The following is a 19,197-nucleotide window of genomic DNA, read 5'->3' on the forward strand; positions in this document are numbered from 1 at the left end:
ACAACAGAAGAAGGTAGCATCTTTCTGACCTAATAACAGTCTAGCTTTGTCTCCGACGTATAGGAAGTATCTCCCCAATATACAGCTATGATGAAACGTAAGACCACAAAGATGAAGCTTCTTAGGGTTATATAGCTGCTGCTTTCATCCAAGAGAATGGGTGGGGAGTTCTACCTGGATGAATTCTTAAGACTATGACCTTGTGATTCAGCCCTGCCTCTGAATTATTTTATCAGTCTTCTCAGGACAGAATCCATGCAGTTGGCTGCACTTTGCTATGCAGCAGATTGAATTTAGCTATGCACCCAGAGGAATCTAATTTTCTCATCTTTTCAGAGAATTGAGAGGGGATGGCCTTACTTAGGAACAGGGATACTTCTTTCATTTTAATGATGTAGAAGGTCAAGCATGTAGATGCAAGTAAGCTGGAGAATTTCGTATTGGAAAAATAGGGCAGTCTCATCAGATTATATCTATTTTATCAATGAAATATAGGCAAGGTCAAAAGTGGAGATGGTGTTAGAGATTTTAGAAGAGAGAAAGCTTGAAATAGTTATTGAATAGAGCAGAGTAGAAAAGAGAATTTACCACACACACAAAAAAAGAAAAAACAAAAGAGGAATTTACCAGGTAAATATAGAATTAGTTGGCAACTAGTTGAATTTTGGAGGCATAAATTTGAATTAGTTGAGTTTTAAGGGCATAAATTTGAAATATACTACTTAACAAGATTCTGGAATTTCCTCCATCAATATATATATATTTTAAAATATGTATTATTTATTTGGCTGTGCTGAGTCTTAGTTGCAGCATAAGGGGTCTTTGATCTTCATGGTGATATGCAGGATCTTTAGTTGTCGTATGTGGGATCTAGTTCCCCAACCAGGACCCGAACGAACCCTGGCCCCCCAGCATTGGGAGGGACCCGGTAAGTCCCTCTTCCATCCATATTTAGCTGCCCAGGTATAGATGTGAAGAAGCTGAATCATTGGATTTAACCAAAAATGTTTTGTTTTGCAGGAAAGTTCAGTGGAGATTGAGAGGGGCAAGGAAGTTTACAGTGTCTGCAAGTTTATAGTTCTGGATATGAAGGGAGTGGACGGATTATTTTAGAAATAAAATTGAGGTACCTCCCTGGTGGTCCAGAGGTTAAGACTCCACACTTTCAATGCAGTCAGTGCAGGTTTGATCTCTGATTGGGGAACTAAGATCCCCCATGTGCCTCATGGCATAGCCAAAAAAATTTTTTTCTTTTTTAAATAAATAAAGTTAAAATTAAAAGATAGTACTAATGGTTTATCGGTCCTTGAGGCAGGAGAGTATTAGGATGGGAGGAGGAGTGTTAGGGTATGAGAAGGAAAGGCAGATGGTAAACAGAGGATGATTCTTTCCTCTTTTTTTTTGGCTGCTCTGTGGAGCTTGAAGGATCTCAGTTCAGACCTAGGCCCTGCAAGTGAAAGTGCCGAGTCCTAACCACTGGACCACCAGGGAATAAGTACTTTCAATTTCAGAGGATTTTGTCTGCATTGAATTGCTCCAGCTCTATCTTCTTTTCTAACCCTTGGTTTTCCCTTATTTCTTCTTTCCACCTCTCCTAACACAGGAAAGAGAAAAGAGATGAAGTCTTCTTTTCATTTCCTGTCTGGACGACTGAGATGCTGGCTCTGCACCAATCAGATGGGTCTCTGTCTCACCTTCTCTCTCCGTTCTCAAAAAGGGAAGCTAATAGTTGGGGGATGATGGGGCCCACGAGCCCTCTACCTTCCTCCTTGTGGATATCTCATTCTCTGGCAAGTAATCTCTTTGAGGGAAAAAAAAGGCCAGAGACTGCAGACATCAGCCTACGAGCATGGTTTTAGCTGCAACCAGAAAGAACACAGACAATAACCAGGGAAAGTGGAAGGCCCTGGTGTGGAGACAGCCTTCATGGGAAGCGATTTCAACACGAGAGAATTTGGGAAGTGATCCAGAGACACTGGGGCTTCCCAAGCAGCGAAGTGGTCAAGAACCCACCTGCCAATGCAGGAGACACAGGAGACTTGGGTTTGATCCCTGGGTCAGGAAGATCCCCTGGAGGAGGAAATGGCAACCCACTCCAGTATTCTAGCCTGGAAAATCCCATGGACAGAGGAGCCGGGCGGGCTATAGTCCATGGGGTTGCGAAGAGTCAGACATGACTGAGCGACTGAGCACAAAGCACCAGACACTGAGCAAATTAGACAATGTTCATCCTGGTTCTCCATCACCATACAAAAGATATGGGGACTCAAAGGGACGACACAGAAGAGAATCCCGGGACGCCCCCTTCTTGTCCGTTCTGGCCGGAATAGTCACTCCGAGAGCCTGGAAGCAATTCAGGAAAAACCCTCAGCGCTCCCAGGGGAGGTCAGCCAAACCTGCCCCAGGGTCTTTGGAGGGAGAGGACTATCCGAGAACTTCGATAGGCAGCTAGACTCCTGGCAGGGAGGGGGCCCTGAGCTTGGTCACCACGACCTACCCTACTTTCCCAGGAAAGTTCGGGAAACTTCCCCTCCACCCAGATCTCCGTAAAAATACCCTCGGACTCCTAGACTCTGTAACTGATCAAAACTTTATAGACTTTCCCCCCACCACTGTGTATTTACACATAATGTTTCTTCTTCCCAGGATGCTGTCCCCCATTTTTCTCCCTAGAAAATTCATATTCTTCTGTTTCTCAAGACTAGTTGAAAGGTTACCCCCTCTCTGAGGCCTTTCCTGGGAAAGTTAGCTGCTCCTTTTCCTTTGTTCCCCCTGAAATGTAACTTAGCCATTCTGACTTCACATCACCATTTATCTATTTATACACGTGTCTGCCCAAAGGCAAGGCTCACTCTTCAGTTATCTTGGTATCCTTCAAATTTAGCAATCTGTTAAATACTCTATCAATATTTGTTGAGTGGGTGACAGGATGCTGTACTCAGAAATAGACACCTTGAGATATATATAAAAAAGACAAAACATGGGACTTCCTTGGCAGTCCAGTGGCTAAGACTCTGCTTTCCAGTACAGGGGGCACAGGTTCAATCCTTGGTGGATTTCACATGCTGTGGCGTATGGTTTTAAAAAAAACAAAACCACAAAATGCAATCCCTCACAAGAAGTTTACCTATTAGTTAACAATAATTTAATTTAATATATTTAATATTTATTTTATAATAATAGAGGTACCATATATGTGCTATTTAATTGTCTTTATTACATCCCAGGCATTGAATCACTAAATTAAACATACATAACCAGTTGTTAACTTTTTGCAGTAATATGTAAGATAAGTATTGTAATTAGCCCCAAATTACAGATGGGTAAAATTAGACTCAGAGAGATTAAAGAATTTGTTTGAGATCTCAAAGTGACTGTCAGACCCAAGGTTTGAATGAAGGCATTTCTGACTCTAAAACTTGTCTTCTTAACCATTATACTATGATGCTTGAGACAGGTTTTGTATAATACAGTTTTCATGCATGCGTGCTAAGTTGCATTAGTCCCTTTGTGACTCTATGGATTGTAGCTCACCAGGCTCCTCTGTCCATGGGATTCTCCAGACAGAATATTGAAGTGGGTTGCCAGGCATTCCTCCAGGGGATCTTCCTGACCTAGGGATCAAACCCACGTCTCTTGTGTCTTCTGAATTGGCGGGTGGGTTACCACCAGCACCACCTGGGAAGCCCCCTAATATAGTTTATATTATCACTATTACAGAACGATATGGTTCAACTGGAAAACATTTATATGAGATTATTAATTCTCTGGTACATAAAATAATTGCAAAAGGAGATAGACAAGAAAAATATGGGTAAGGGTTAAAGTAGCCCAAGAAAGTGGCGTGGAGAGAGAACTTGAACAAAGCTGAGTCTTGGACAGTGGATCAGAGGAAAGTGAAAGTGAAGTCACTCAGTCGTGTCTGACTCTTTGCGACCCCATGGACTGTAGCCTCCCAGGCTCCTCCGTCCATGGGATTTTCCAGGCAAGAATACTGGAGTGGATTGCCATTTCTTTCTCCAGGATCAGAGGAAGGGATCCAACATTAAAGTCTTTCTGTATAAGCACTGTATGTACATTTTCTTATATCCCTTACAAGAAGCTCAGTTCTCCCCACTTACCAAGGGGAAACCAAGGCTCAAGGAGGTTATATAATTTGCCCAAGTCTGAACTTCTAAATGTGAGCTGAGACTCAAACCCAGATCTCTCTTCCACTCTGTACTGCATCCGGTTGGTAGAAAGGTCCAAGGAGAGCATTCTGGTGCAAGGGAGCAGGAGGAGCAGAGATAGGAGGCTGGAATGAGCAGGATGCCTGTTTAAAGGAGGAAATGAATAGTCAGGCCTCAAGCCTTCCATCCTCTGAGGAGCAGAGGGTGGGACTTCCCAGGAAGCTCCGCCCACTGCAGAGGATTGCAACAGGGTTGGGTGAGGGGGAGGGTTCTGGGGTTCCTGGAAGGTGACCGAAGCACATAAGGCTGGCACTATGCCCATTGTGTGGCTAAAACTGGCCCTGCCCAATAGTGCTGGGGTGGGAAAGCCATGGCTCCAGAGCTAGTTCCTGAAAGTCTACCACCCAGCCCCCCAAACACTGCTGCATTCTAGTCCTGGTTCTCTCCCAGAACCAGACTGCCTACTGGCTTCAGTTCTGTTCCAGGTATCTCTCCACCAGAGTCTGACTTCCAGATAAGTAGACTCTTCTCAATTCCCAAGCCTCTGAGGCACTCTGGTTTCCAGGTTTCTAAGCTTCTGAAGAACACACCTGCTAATGCAGGAGACACAAGAGATGTGGGTTCGATTCCTGAGTTGGGAAGATTCCCTGAAGGAGGACATGGCAACTCAGCCCAGTATTCTTGCCTGCAGAATCCCACAGACAGAGGAGCCTGGTGAGCTATTGTCCATAAGGTCGCACAGAGTCAGACACAACTGAAGCTACTTAGCCTAGCCTGTCATTCCCCAGCCTCACTTATTGATCTCCTTTTATCTTCCCCAAAACTCCACTGAATAGGTATTATCATCCTTATCTCCATTTTCCCTTGTAAAGAAACAAGGCTCAGGAAGGTTGAGTTGCCCAAAGTCATGTAACCAGTGAATGCAGGTACTCAAGTCCAGGTCTTAAGATTCAAGATTTGAACAACAACATTCTACTTACTCTACACCACACAAAGGTGCAAAGGTCAAAGGCTAATAGAGTTTTGCAAAGAGAATGCACTGGGCATAGCAAACACCCTCTTCCAACAACACAAGAGAAGACTCTACACATGGACATCACCAGATGGCCAACACTGAAATCAGATTGATTATATTCTTTGCAGCCAAAGATGGAGAAGCTCTATACAGTCAGCAAAAACAAGATTGGGATTGACTGTGGCTCAGATCATGAACTCCTTATTGCCAAATTCAGACTTAAATTGAAGAAAGTAGGGAAAACCACTAGACCATTCAGGTATGACCTAAATCAAATCCCTTACAATTATACAGTAGAAGTGACAAATAGATTCAAGGGATTAGGTCTGATAGACAAGAGTGCCTGAAGAACTATGGATGAAGGTTTGTGACATTGTACAAGAGGCAGTGATCAAGACCATCCCCAAGAAAAAGAAAGGCAAAATGGTTGTCTGAGGAGGCCTTACAAATAGCTGAGAAAAGAGGAGAAGCTAAAGGCAAAGGAGAAAAGGAAAGATATACCAGTTTGAATGCAGTTTCAAAGAATAGCAAAGAGAGATAAGAAAGCCTTCCTCAGTGGTCAATGCAAAGAAATAGAGGAAAATAATAGAATGGGAAAGACTAGAGATCTCTTCAAGAAAATTAGAGATACCAAGAGAACATTTCATGCAAAGATTGGCACAAAAAAGGACAGAAATGGTGTGGACATAACAGAAGCAGAAGATATTAAGAAGAGGTGGCAAGAATACACAAAAGAACTATACAAAGAAGATCTTTATGACCCAGATAACCACGACAGTGTGATCACTCACCTAGAGCCAGGCATCCTGGAATGTGAAGTCAAGTGAGCCTTAGGAAGCATCATTACAAACAAAGCTAGTGGAAGTGATGAAATTCCACTTGAGCTATTTCAAATCCTAAAAGATGATGCTGTGAAAGTGCTGCACTCAATATGTCAGCAAATTTAGAAAACTCAGCAGTGGCCACAGGGCTGGAAAAGGTCAGTTTTCATTCCAATCTCAAGAAAGGCAATGCCAAAGAATGTTCAAACTACCACACAGTTGTACTCATCTCACACACTAGCAAAGTAATGCTCAAAATTCTCCAAGCCAGGCTTCAACAGTATGTGAACCGTGAACTTCCAGATGTTCAGGCTGGATTTAGAAAAGGCAGAAGAACCAGAGATCAAATTGCCAGTATCTGTTGGATCATCGGAAAACCAAGAGAATTCCAGAAAAACATCTATTTCTGCTTTTTTGACTACACCAAAGCCTTTGACTTTGTGGATCACAACAAACTGTGGAAAATTCTTAAAGAGATGGGAATACCAGACTGCCTGACCTACCTCCTGAGAAATCTGTATGCAGGTCAAGAAGCAACAGTTAGAACTGGACATGGAACAGCAGACTGGTTCCAAATCGGGAAAGGAGTACGTCAAGGCTGTATACTGTCACCTTGCTTATTTAACTTCTGCAGAGTTCAATTCAGTTCAGTTCAGTCGCTCAGTCGTGTCCGACTCTTTGTGACACCATGAATCGCAGCACGCCAGGCCTCCCTGTCCATCACCAACTCCCGGAGTTTACCCAAACCCATGTCCATCGAGTCAGTGATGCTATACATCATGTGAAATGCCAGGCTGGATGAAGCACAAGCTGGAATCAAGATTGCTGAGAGAAATATCAATAACCTCAGATATGCAGATGACACCACCCTAATGGCAGAAAGCAAAGAGGAATTAAAGAGCCTCTTGATGAAGGTGAAAGAAGAGAGTGAAAAAGCTGACTTATAACTCAACATTCAGAAAACTAAGATCATGGCATCCTGTTTCATCACTTCATGGCAAATAGATGGGGAAACAATGGAAACAGTGACAGACTTTATTTTCTTGGGCTCCAAAATCACTGTAGATGGTGACTGCAGCCATGAAATTAAAAGATGCTTGCCTCTTCGAAGAAAAGCTTTGACCAACCTAGACAGCGTATTAAAAAGCAGAGACATTACTTTGCCAACAAAAGTCCATCTAGTCAAAGCTATGGTTTTTCCAGTAGCCATGTATGTATGTGAGAGTTGGACTATAAAGAAAGCTGAGCGCCGAAGAATTGATGCTTTTGAACTGTGCTGTTGGAGAAGACTCTTGAGAGTCCCTTGGACTGCAAGGAGATCCAACCAGTCCATCCTAAAGGAGATCAGTCCTGGGTGATCATTGGAAGGACTGATGCTGAAGCTGAAACTCTAATCCTTTGGCCAACTGATGCAAAGAACTGACTCGTTTGAAAAGACCCTGATGCTGGGAAAGATTGAAAGCGGGAGCAGAAATGGACGAACAGAGGGTGAGATGGTTGGATGGCATCACCGACTTGATGGACATGAGTTTGACTAGGCTCTGGGAGTTGGTGATGGACAGGGAAGCCTGGCATGCTGCAGTCCATGGGGTTGCAAAGAGTCAGACACGACTGAGTGACTGAACTGAACTGAACACCACGCAACCTCCTTCCCTCTCTAGATTTAGAATTAAGCTCCAGGGGTTACGCTGAACTATTCTGGACTCATCTATCAGCCTTCATGTGTCTTTGGTTAGGTGTGGGGCTCTGCTACCCAGGAATAACCCACAGATGCCAGGACTGGGAACCTCAGTCCTCCCCAACTCTCTGGACCCTTGAGAGCCACAAGCTCTTTAGACCTGATTGTGGGGCTCAGTGTCCTGACTCCTGAGTCAATCCTCTTAGAACTCTTATATATGGAAAGGAACCTCTTCAGAGACCTTTTTTTTTAATCCTATCCTCATCCAAACTGGAACACAAGGAAAAACCAGTGGATGGCTTAGGACATCTGGCTCCACCATCTGGGCATCAGTTTATATCTCCCTTTCCTTACTTGAGTAAGAGGGGCCTCACTATTCCCTGGTCCCAGACCCCCTCCAACACCTCCCCCAGCCATCCGGGGTAACCGCCAGGCTCTGCAGCCTAGGATAACGCCCAGCCCTCCCTTGCACCCTGTGGCTGCCTCCCCTTTCCGTCTGTTGAGAGAGGAAGCCAGGGGGTGGCGGGTGCAATCCTGCAGGGCACTGATAAAAGGGCCAGGCCTGCCCCCGCCCCCTGGGGCCACTGCGGTCAGCCCAAAAGGCAAGCAGGCCAGGCAGCCAGCTCCCTCTGGGACCTGTGGCCCTCCCCTGGTTTCACCTCTACCCACCCCGCCCTACTCGGGAAGCTGGTTGCATAACCCAGTAGGGTGTTTGGCAACACGGCTGTGGCTTGCCCTGATGCTGACGGTGGTGTGCACACACACTGGGGTGAGGGTGGGGTGAATTGACCAGAGGTGACAACAAGACAGCCTTTTGGGGGTGCGTGAGCAGCATGGATGAGGAATGGTATAACAGTAAAGATGTGTGGCCATGTTTTTCTCCACACTCTGTCTCTGCCACTTTGGCTGAAGCAGGAGGATCTTGGGGCTAGGAAAATCTTAAGTATTCTGCCTTGCCTAGCTGCAGGCACTGTCCAACCCATTCAGGCTCCTAATACCCTGTTAATCTTACATCAAGCAAAGGAGATTTAAGATAGAAGGAGGTTGACTCTAGACAGCAGGAATCTGAAAGGAGGGGACTAAAGGAACCATCCCCACCCCTGGGGGGCTGTAAAGAGTGTTCCGGGACTGCCCTTGAGGTACAGTGGATAGGAATCCGCCTGCCAATGCAGGGGACATGGGTTTGATCCCCGCTCTGGGAAGATCCCACATGCCGCAAAGCAACCAAGCCCATGTACCACAACTACTGAGCCTGCGTTCAGAGCGCAAGAGCCACAACTACTGAAGCCCAAGTGCGCCTAGAACCTGTGCTCTGCAACAAGAGAAGCCACTGTAGTGAGAACCCCAGACACTGCAAGAAAGAGTAGCCCCCACTCTCTGCAACTAGAGGAAGTCTGTGTGCAGCAACAAAGACCCAGTGCAACCAAAAATAATAAATAAATACATTAAAAAAAAAAAAAAAGAATGTTCTAGAGGCAGAACACAGCCTGTTAACCACAGTAACAGCCTCTTCCTACGGGAGGAGAATAGGGTGAGGTGGGAGAGATATCCTGGCCAGCCGCCTAAATGAAGGCTGTCTGTTGACTTAGCTCAGGCCTGTATGACCATGTCTGTCCCTGAAAACAAGTGAACTGCTTCAAACACGTCTTTGACTCGCACATGGGATGAAACACAACCTCTGTAGTATGACTTTCAAGACTTTTACAATATAGCCCCAGTCAATCTCCCCAAGCTTGTTTTTCACTACTTCCTACCCCACACTCCACCCTAGGAAACCCTGAGTACTCTTCTCCATCTGATGCCTCTGGGCTTTCACACCTTGGTTTGGAATACCCTTCTCCCCTCTTTTCCTGCTGAACCCTGAGTCATTCTCCACAGCCCAGCACAATTGTCACCTCCTCTGTGAAGCCCACTCTGAATTTCCCCAACAGCATTTCAGCTCCATAGTGCCTTTTTTTTTTTGATGTGGATCATTTTTGAAGTCTTTATTGAATTTGTTACAATATTGCTTCTGTTGTTTATGTTCTGGTTTTCTGGCCACAAGGCATGTGGGATCTTACCTCTCCAGCCAGAGATCAAACCCGTACCCCTGCATTGGAAGGAGAAGTCTTAACCACTGGCCTTCCAGGGAAGTCCCTCCATAGCACTTTGCATAGACCTTTATTACTGTATCTGACTCTTTGTGGCCCCATGGACTGCATTCTGCCAGGCTCCTCTGTCCATGGGATATTCCAGGCAAAAATACAAGAGTGGGTTTCTCCAGAGGATCTTCCCAACCCAAAGATTGAACCCGCATCTCTTGAGTCTTCTGCATTGGCAGGCAGATTCTTTACTACTAGTGCCACCTGGAAAACCCCAAATTCTCTGCATAGACTGTTAATAAGGACACAGACTATTCTTATTTATCTTTGTGTAGTTCTGGAGTGGGAAACATAGTAGACACACAACAAATATTTGTTGAATGAATGAATGATAAGTAGACACTCCATAAATATCCATTCATTCATTGGATAAGTTATGTTATAATTGTATGTGTGATGCCACAAATAGTGTCCTGAACTGGTAGCTTTCATTCAGCAAATGTTTGTTGACTATCTGTAACCTGATACCACTACTGAATCAGCCATAAGTATGACTATCACCACCCCTCATCCCCTCCAATGGTCCAAATAAATACATAAGCTACCTGAGTACTCATGTTTGTGACCTAGATCATACCCAGGTCATCAAGAGATTCTGAACCTGCATGTAACATGCAGTGAAGCCATGGGTCACCTCCTGCCCCACATAGATCATGCATGTAGAATTATGATCTCCTGGGGCAGGGATGGAATTCAAATCACTGAACTATGGGTTTGGCATGGGTGTTGATCAAACCCACACACACAGGCTGCAGGTATCACATTGCCTCTTGAGTTGCTCGGTTGTCTTATTGGGTTGGGGGCATCCTGAGAGAGAACTGGGGTGGCTGACATAGTACTGTAATGATGGGGAACACTTGGAAGACTCCCAGAAGCTATTCTTTACCAAGTGAGACAGAATGTTTTCATTATTTTAATAGTGAACACAAGCCTATCACAGAATGCTGGCTGAATGCCAGTCCTGTTTTAGGGTGGCACCTGCCTAACTCCTCAGTCAATAACTGTTTTCAATTTAACTTGAATATCATAAGAAAAGAAAAAAGAAAAAAGTGTAAGCTGCAGCTGTAAGGAGTGAAACTAGACATAGGAAAGACTTTCCTTAGAGCTAAAAGCTAGGAGGAACCCAGACTTTTCTCCTAGTCTCTGGAGAAAGATCTTGGGTTGTGGCTTGGAGGCAAATGGATGAATGAGTGACTTCCAGGGGTACTTACTGGCCTGCGCCCAGAGCTGCTGTGGATGCTGGGGTGGACCTGACACCCTACACACATGTCCTGTTCTGTCTAGAGTATGTGGCTGCCCTGTGACTGCCTGGAAGAAAGGACAGAGGGCATCTAGGGTCCCCTTTAAGGCAGGTGAATAATGTCCCTGCCAGGAGGCTTCCCCCCACCCCAACTCCCCTCACACACTGACAACAAACCTGGCCAAGAAAGAGGCCTTTGTCCTAGGACATCTGAGGCTGCAGGGGGAGGGGAGAAGGCTACAGGTGAAAGGACACATCAAAGCGGCTGGGCCCTCCTCCCCTGAAAGCTCCCCTACCCCTTTCCCAGAGCCCATGCCTTCCTGAAATAAAAGCAGTGTCCCAAAGGCCTACCTGCCTAACAACTGGGATGCTAGACATCTGGTCCTTTTCTCCAGCTGCTCTCCACCTTGCCAGGACTCAGTTTCCCTGTCCTGAAGAGAGTCAAAGGGGCAAAGCGCAGGGGGTTACAACTTGTATGAAGTTTGGAGGTCGCTCTGCTGCTTAGATCATCAGGTTGGAATTCATCATACGCATGGGAGAAATGCAGAGCTGGCTGGACTGGGCTCACACGGAGGGCTGGGAGCGAGCCATGTGTGCCCCACGCTGGCCGGGAGCAAGGTGGGGGCGGGGTGTGGGCAGAAACCACACCGGACTCAAGTTTCCTCTCTTGGCCAGAAGGGGCAGGAGAAGAGGAGGGCCACGGGGAAAGGGGAGGGTAGGAGGAAGGACGGAGAACTCAGGCCGAGGGCTTCAGAGAAGAGGCTGGTGCGCTGGCCCCGAGCTCCCCGCACTCCACACTGGGCGCTCAGCGACCGCCCAGAGCTCCCGGAGCCTCCACACTGGGCTCTCAGCAATGGCCGGGAGGCGGGGCACGGCCCTCCGCGGCTCTCAGAGGTAGCAGGGATCCTCACCCAGGAGGTGTCAGCCCAGGCTGGCCTCATCTCTCTCATCGCTCTCCTCACCCCGCTGGGACCCTGCCACAGGTGCTTGCGGGGCGGGCGGGGAGGAGGACTGCAGTGGATGTGTCAGGCTGTGGGGGCAGTGGGGACAGGCTGGGGAGGTGGAGGAGGCAAAGGGAGAAGAACCAACTCGCAGGGCGATCCTAGGAGGTTCTTACTAGGCTGGCTTACCCTGGTTTAGGAATTTGACAGGTGTGGGAATTTCTCTGGGAGACCTACATGGCTTCTTGAGCCCTTTGGGGTTCTTGGGGCAAAATGCTATGGATGGGGACCAGACAGTGGTCCCCAAGGGACGCCTCAGGGGCTGGGGAGTGACCCTGAGTAACCCTTGGGCAGACTGGCTGTTGTTGGACTCTCAGGTATGCGGTACCATCCTTTCCCCTACTCCATCCCATCACGCTGCCCTGTCCAGCCATTTGGGGAGATCTAGGGGAAGTTGAGGAATCTGAGACAGTGGGCGCCTGGGTCGCTGAGAAGTGTTGTTGCACCAGGATGGGCTGCTAGGGCTCGGAGGTGCTGAGTTCTCTCCTCCCTCTGCACTTTCTCTTCTCCGGGCCTGGAACAGTGGGGATCAGGTGGAATTGGAAGGGCGAGGAAGGCATCCCACCACAGCATAGTTGCTTCTGATTGGAAATCTTGGTAGCTGAGGAGACAGATGGCTGGGGACAGTGGCAGAGAGGTCACCTGTCTGTCACACCTGCTGGAGCTGAGATTCTCTATCATTGGGCTTCCTAAGGACTGAAGTTGGGGTCTAGTGACTGGGTGATGGGAAGGCAGAAACTCGTCCCTCTTTCCCTTGTTCCCATGCATCTGTGTGAGTCACGTGTGACCCCACACATCCTACTGGGCTCAAATCTCTCTCCACACCCTCAACTCCCTCTCCCTCCCCATGGCTCCCTCCACCCCCTTTTCCCTCCATTCTGTTACTTTCTCTCACTTCTGTGTGCCTCCCTCTCTTTGGAGATTCTTCCTAATCTTTCTAAGCTGCAGGCTGCTCACCCGCCACTCCACACCCCAAGTTTTACTGATCCCTCCCCATCCTTTCACTGCTTCTGTTGACACCTGGAGAGGAAAGGGAAGTCTAATAAGCCTCAGAACAGGGTCCCAGGGGCAAACCCTCTCTCTGTTTCTCCCCCTTGTCAGAGAGAGCCTTGGGGCAGCAGATGGGGCCAAATACCTTCCTCTCCACAGCATCCCTCCCCAAATGGTCCTCACTCTGTATCCGGAAACATAAAGCTCCATGTCATTCTGTGTGTATTCAGGGATTGTGATAAAATCTCTTTGGGTAAGCCAGAACGGTTTAGAATGCGAGTAAAGAGGGTGGATTATAGTCCGTGGAGATGGTGTCCATCCTACTTGATATGCAGTGTTGGGGAGCAAGATGGGTGTGTGACCTCAAAGTGTGGGCTAAACTAGAAAATGAGGACCATTTGCTGTAAAAGAAAAGGGACACAGGCAGGCAGGCTGCACTTTCCCAGGACCTCTTCAGCTTCTGTACCCTTTGTGATGTTCTATTTGATCTGATTCTTTCTCCCTGAGCTATACCACTGGCTGCCACCTCCTTGGCCTGTCTTCAGGAAGGTAGGCTCCTAAGACCCAGAGGGGCCTACAGCTAGTGTATAGACCACCACCCATCTCTGAGTGTCTAGGGAAGAACAGACTACTCCCTTTTGGCCCAGCGCAGACTTGTACCAGAGAGCTGGCTGGAGTTGATCCTAAGGTTCTCCTTAACTGCCTCTTTCCTTACTTCCTGTCTCCCCCAGTGACCCTTCTGGATTCTCATTTCCCTGTCCTAGGGTAAGGGGAGGATTAAATTCCTGGTCTTTATGAGAAGGGGCTGATATCTAGTTTCAGAGACCAGGGCAGCCTAGAACCCAGCCTTGCCTGGATTGAGATTGTGAAGCTATAAGTCTGGAGATTACTTGCCAGACTTTCTGGCCTTGTGTTCTTTCAAGTAAATCCATATGATTGGACTGGTTAACAGTTTTCAAAGTACGGTGGGCCTCTGGCATCAGAAACACCTACCAGGCCACTTGTTAAAGTGCTGATTGCCAGGTACTTGTACCTGTGAATTCAATTTTGATGGATCTGGGGTGGGTGGCTTTCAGAATTCTGTATTTTCACAGGCACCCCAGGTGAATGCAGCCCACAATAAAGTTTGTGATTGCTTGAGCCAGATACAATCTACTGTAAGGAGGTTCTCCAGGTCTGTCTCCATTTAACGGGAGAGAATGAATAGGAAGCAATTTGCCCCAGATCATGCATGTGAAATGCCAGAGAACCTAGTCTCCTGCCTCCTAGGGCAGGATCTTTGTATTGCACCTAAGAGTCAGATCCGGGAAATTATACAGAGGGACAAAACGGGATGTGTGTGTGTGTGAGAAGGACTATGAGGCAAGAATCATTGTCCCTGCCCCCTAAACCCCTTCTCCATTCACTTTGCCTTTGGGCAATTTCCGCCAGAACCTGGGTGGAGAAGGTGGGGTTCCGGTGTTGAAATGGCATCCTGGACAGACATAAACACCCCACCCTCTGCCCACTGGCCAAGGGCCTGTGCCAACTCCCAGCTCTAGGGATGGCCATGTAACAAGGAGGGGGCAGGCAGGGACTTGGGGTGATCCTCCTTTGAAAGGACAATTTGCAGCTGTCATGAATTTTGTGGTGAGTCAGAGTGGATTCCATATTAAATACCTGTGATAGCCCATCCTTGTGGTGATTTAAGCTCATCCAACCCTATACTCTGTCTGTCCTTCTGTAAATCTCCCCCACCCACCCAGTCTGCCTGCCTTTCCTTCTACAGCAAACATAGGGTATGGTGCATGGCCCTAAGAGATCAGGGGCCCCCTGCCAAATCTACTTGGAGTGTCTTGCCAAAGGCAGGGAGAACAGATGAGGGTGAGATGGGTGTCAGGGAATAGGGAGGTGGAGTGAGGAGAAAGGGTGACAGAAAGGAGAAGATGAAGGCAGTGCTGAGGGGTTGCTGAGAATGTTGAACTGTCCAAGCAGAGAGGGAGGGACCTCCGAATTCAACTTGTCTCACTCCCTGGTTTTACAAATGAGGAAACAGAAGCTCAGAGAAAGGCAATGGCTTGCCCAACATCATGCTGCTGCGCAGGTCTGCAGCTCCAGCCCAGATCCAAAGCAAAGGGGGAGTGAGTATTCAAGTCTCTAAAGAAATATTCCCTAGAAGAGAAAAGAGGCCAAGATTCCACAGAAGGAGTTGACTGATGCTGGCTGCCAGTAGAGTCTCGGCGTAGCAAGGTATGGAGCAGGACTGGGAAGGCACCTGGAAGGTGGGATAGGTAGTAGAGTCAGCAACTCTAGGTACCAGACCTGACTCTGCTATTTATCAGCTTGAGTCTCAGCTTCGGAATGGACCTTATAGGATCTTTGTGAAAATCAATCTCATAAATGAATGCCTATAGACCCCCAGGCTCAGTTCTCAACAAATGCCAAGCAAGTCTTTGCTGTGGTTATTATATGACCTGGTTTGTGAGGTGGGGTATAGCCAAGAGGACCCTGCAGGACACAGGGCAGAGGTCCAGTGTCTCCAGAGACCATTCCTCCTCTGCTGCCTGCTGCTGATAAACCTCTTATCTGGCCCAGGCAGGGGAGCCCAGGACCAGGATAGGAGGCGAGGGCAGGGCTGCTATCAGCCAGCAGGCCTGGGCCCTATCTTAGAGAAAGGGAGGGGCTGTCTGCTTGGCTCTTCCCACAACACGCTCCTTGGGGATCCCCAAGCACTCACTCTCAACTTGGAAAGAAAAGACTGAGATCCTAAAACTGAGGGCAGAGGAGGAGAGCAGGAGTGATCCCTGATGCTGCTGCAGGAGACAGGAAAAACAAAACCACAACCCTAGGTGATGTGGCTTCTGTCCTGGCCTGTGATACAGTCCTGAGGAGTTAAGCAGTAGGGGAAAGAGAAGGCATCTTATCTGAAAAGAAGATAAAACCTACTGTGCTCCCAGAGGAACTGCCTACAGCCATAGCAGGTGAGGTAGAGATAACACAGCAGAAAAAGGCTTTCTAGCTTAAGGAGTTGTTGATGAGTCCAGCATGAATGGGGGGATGAGGCGTCTCCTTCCCTCAGGTGAAGCTGGAGGGAGCCGCTCTGTGCATGCATGCGTGCTCAGTCGCTCAGTCATGTCAGACTCTTGGTGACCCCATGGACTGTAGCCTGCTCCTCTGTCCATGGGATTTTCCAGGCAAGAATACTGGAGTGGGTTGCCATTTACTCCTCCAGGGGATCTTCCTCACCCAGGGATCAAACCCGAGTCTCCTGCATTGACGGGTGGATTCCTTACCACTGTGCCACCTGGGAAGCCCAGCTGCTCAATGAAGAAGGACAAAACTGCTGACCTGTGGCAGGAGAAGCCCTAACCCTTGTTTCTCCTTTGATACAGGTTGCTGGGACCATCTGGGCTCTCGGGACCTTGGACCAGGCCCTGGCCCAGTAGGATGTCCCCGTGTCCTCCACAGCAGAGCAGGAACAGGGTAACACAGCTGCCCATTCCGGAGCCAGCTGAGATGGAACTGACTTGGCAGGAGATCATGTCCATCACTGAGCTGCAGGTAAGCCAGGTAGAGGGGAACGAGGTGGTGGGGGGAGGTGTGGGGGGGAGGTGAAAAGCAGTGAAACAGGGAGTCTGGCTGGGATTGAGGCCCTGGGTGTGCGTGGCGGTGGGGATGGGGGTGGGGGGTGGCGCTGGAGCAAGCAGAGCCCGGGGACTCAAGATGGAAATGTTCTGGACACTGTAAAAAGAAGGGCTGGAGTCGAGGGAGATCTGGAGGGAAGGCCAGAGTGTTGAGGGGGAGGGATGTGGATGAGCAGGAGATAGCAGTGGTGGGAAGGAAGGATCTGATTGGGGGTGCAAGCTCTTTGGGCAGCCACTCTGCTCACATCTCTCTACCTCGCCTCCTGCCCCGCCTTCCCTCTTCATCTTCCTCTGTTCTGCCCTCTTCCAGTCCTGCCCATCTTCCTCCCTCATTTCCTCCCCCTGTCCTCAGCAGCTGGGCCCCTTTCCCTCAGGTAGCAGAGCTGTAGCTCAGGGGCCTGGGGAAGGGAGGGGGGTCAAGCTATGCCGGGGTCCTTTCCTCCTGCTACTTGGACAAAGGGGTGTCTGTTGGCCTAACAATGATGCCTTTGTCCCCAGCTGGGCTGGAGCAGAGTGGCTCCCCAATGTGGGTTGGGGGCCCTGTTCTCCCCAGCATGTTCTCTCCTCCTCTCTGCACCTGGTTAGGGACAGAGGGACTGGCAGGGAAAGGGCAGAGCTGACGGTGGCTCCCCTAAGTAACTCTCTGCCCTAGACCTGGCACTGTGCCCACTCCATTCTCTCCCCTGCCGCCAGCTTCAGCCCTCAGGATCTACCCTAAGCCCTCTTCCCACACAGCAGCTCCCTCTGCTGGGCACCCAAGGCATGGCCAGGGCCTGAACTTGACCCTTTGACCCTAGATAATGGCAGCAGGAAAGGGTTCCAAGGGCCATCTTGGAGTGACTCCTTATCTTCCTGAAGGAAATAAAGGGACAAGAGCCATCCCAAGCCAGTAAGAACTTCTCCTGAGGAGGAGAGGATTCCACAACTGTTACGGCGTTAGGTACTCCTTTCTGAAGTCTGACTTCAGCGAGTTCTCTTCCTTTTTAAGCTGCTTTCTTCATGAACTTGCTGTGTCACAACTTTGCCAGAAGCTTTCAATAATTATTAGCAACTTTCTGTTCCCTTGTGATTATCTCACTGGTTCTTTCAGTGGGACTCAGTTTGGTTCTGAGAGAGAGATGGTTTCTTCTGTTCCTCAGCCCATCTACAAACCTCTTGGTGTCTTTTCTTGCAGGGTCTGAATGCTCCAAGTGAGCCATCGTTCGAGCCCCCAGCCCCCGTCCCATACCCAGGGCCCCCGCCACCTCCAAGTTACTGCCCCTGCTCTATCCACTCGGAGCCTAGCTTTCCCCTTCCTACACCACCCTATGAGCTCCCAGCACCCACGTCTCATGTCCCAGACCCTTCGTACTCCTATGGCAGCAACATGACTGTGCCAGTCTCCAAGCCACTGACCCTCTCGGGCCTGCTCAGTGACCCCCTCCCAGACCCCTTGGCCCTCCTGGACATTGGGTTGTCAGCGGGGCCATCCAAGCCCCAAGAAGACCCAGAATCTGACTCAGGATTATCCCTCAACTATAGTGACGCTGAATCTCTTGAGTTGGAGGGGACGGAGGCTGGCCGGCGTCGCAGCGAGTATGTAGAAATGTACCCAGTGGAGTACCCCTACTCACTAATGCCCAACTCCTTGACCCACCCCAACTATGCCTTGCCACCTGCTGAGACCCCCTTAGCCTTAGAACCCTCCTCAGGCCCTGTGCGGGCCAAGCCCACTGCACGGGGGGAGGCGGGGAGTCGGGATGAGCGGAGGGCCCTGGCTATGAAGATCCCCTTCCCTACGGACAAGATTGTCAACCTGCCAGTAGATGACTTCAACGAGCTGCTGGCGCGGTACCCGCTGACGGAGAGCCAGCTGGCCCTGGTCCGGGACATCCGAAGGCGGGGCAAGAACAAGGTGGCCGCCCAGAATTGTCGCAAGAGAAAGCTGGAGACCATCGTGCAGCTGGAGCGCGAACTGGAGCGGCTGGGCAGCGAGCGGGAGCGGCTTCTCCGGGCCCGAGGCGAGGCTGACCGGACCCTGGAGGTCATGCGCCAACAGCTGACGGACCTGTACCGTGACATTTTCCAGCACTTGCGGGATGAAGCAGGCAACAGCTATTCCCCTGAAGAGTATGCGCTACACCAGGCTGCCGATGGGGCCATCTTCCTGGTGCCCCGGGGGACCAAAATGGAGGCCACAGACTGAGCTGGCCAGAGGGGTGGGACTGGTGATGGGGGTTTCCTTCATTCTCTTCTGATAAAGGTCCTCCCCATCAATGAGGCCCAGGGGGAGCTGAGTTCTGTAGACCAGGAGGGGACCACAGTGGGAAACCTGGCATTTGGAAGGTCCGAGGTGTGTTCAGTGAGGCTTGCCTGGAGGCAAGGATGTGAGGGGAGGGCTGGTATCTCTCTTCCGTGGTTGTTTTCTAGGTTTCCAGTCTCGACTGAGCTTTGATATATAAAGCACTCTACAGAAATAGCCTTCTGCTGTGTCTTCTTTCTTGAGGGAGGGTGATGAAGTGGGGTGCTCCTCAGAGCTC

General features: G+C 49.2%; 1 protein-coding gene and 2 long non-coding RNA genes across 8 annotated transcripts in view; 2 read left to right on the top strand and 1 right to left on the bottom strand.

Annotated features, from left to right (window-relative positions):
- LOC145503655 (uncharacterized) overlaps positions 1 to 1,721 on the top strand; it is an 18,098-nt gene extending 16,377 nt beyond the window's left edge. The window contains exon 3 of the long non-coding RNA XR_014051626.1: positions 1,604 to 1,721. This is a non-coding gene — a long non-coding RNA (uncharacterized LOC145503655). The remainder of the gene's footprint in view (positions 1 to 1,603) is intronic.
- The window catches only part of LOC145503654 (uncharacterized), a 26,646-nt gene extending 9,553 nt beyond the window's left edge, over positions 1 to 17,093 (bottom strand). Inside the window, exons 1-6 of one of the 2 annotated variants that reach the window (XR_014051624.1) lie at positions 16,934 to 17,093; positions 16,328 to 16,589; positions 11,976 to 12,682; positions 11,416 to 11,495; positions 4,122 to 4,312; positions 3,198 to 3,614 (exon numbers count right to left, since the gene is read on the bottom strand). This is a non-coding gene — a long non-coding RNA (uncharacterized LOC145503654). Of the gene's footprint in view, positions 1 to 3,197; positions 3,615 to 4,121; positions 4,313 to 11,415; positions 11,496 to 11,975; positions 12,683 to 16,327; positions 16,590 to 16,933 lie in introns of those variants that run through there. The other variant, XR_014051625.1, reaches the window with a different exon arrangement.
- On the top strand, positions 11,797 to 19,134 carry NFE2 (nuclear factor, erythroid 2). Of its 5 annotated transcripts, XM_081483655.1 has the most exons (4): positions 11,797 to 11,872; positions 11,916 to 12,047; positions 16,427 to 16,595; positions 17,853 to 19,134. In XM_081483655.1, the coding sequence occupies exons 3-4, from the start codon at positions 16,482 to 16,484 to the stop codon at positions 18,861 to 18,863; spliced, it is 1,125 nt and encodes a 374-aa protein (XP_081339781.1). In that variant the 5' UTR covers positions 11,797 to 11,872; positions 11,916 to 12,047; positions 16,427 to 16,481; the 3' UTR covers positions 18,864 to 19,134. The 5 variants fall into 5 exon arrangements, with proteins under 5 accessions (XP_081339781.1, XP_081339778.1, XP_081339782.1 ...); XM_081483652.1 differs by having other exon boundaries at positions 11,797 to 12,047; XM_081483656.1 differs by lacking the exons at positions 11,797 to 11,872; positions 11,916 to 12,047 and adding an exon at positions 15,046 to 15,284.
- The last annotated feature ends 63 nt before the right edge of the window (positions 19,135 to 19,197 follow it).

The sequence above is a fragment of the Giraffa tippelskirchi genome, chromosome 4 (genome assembly GCF_054371585.1).
Source record: "Giraffa tippelskirchi isolate mGirTip1 chromosome 4, T2T-mGirTip1v1.2.pri, whole genome shotgun sequence".
Lineage (NCBI taxonomy): Eukaryota > Metazoa > Chordata > Mammalia > Artiodactyla > Giraffidae > Giraffa > Giraffa tippelskirchi.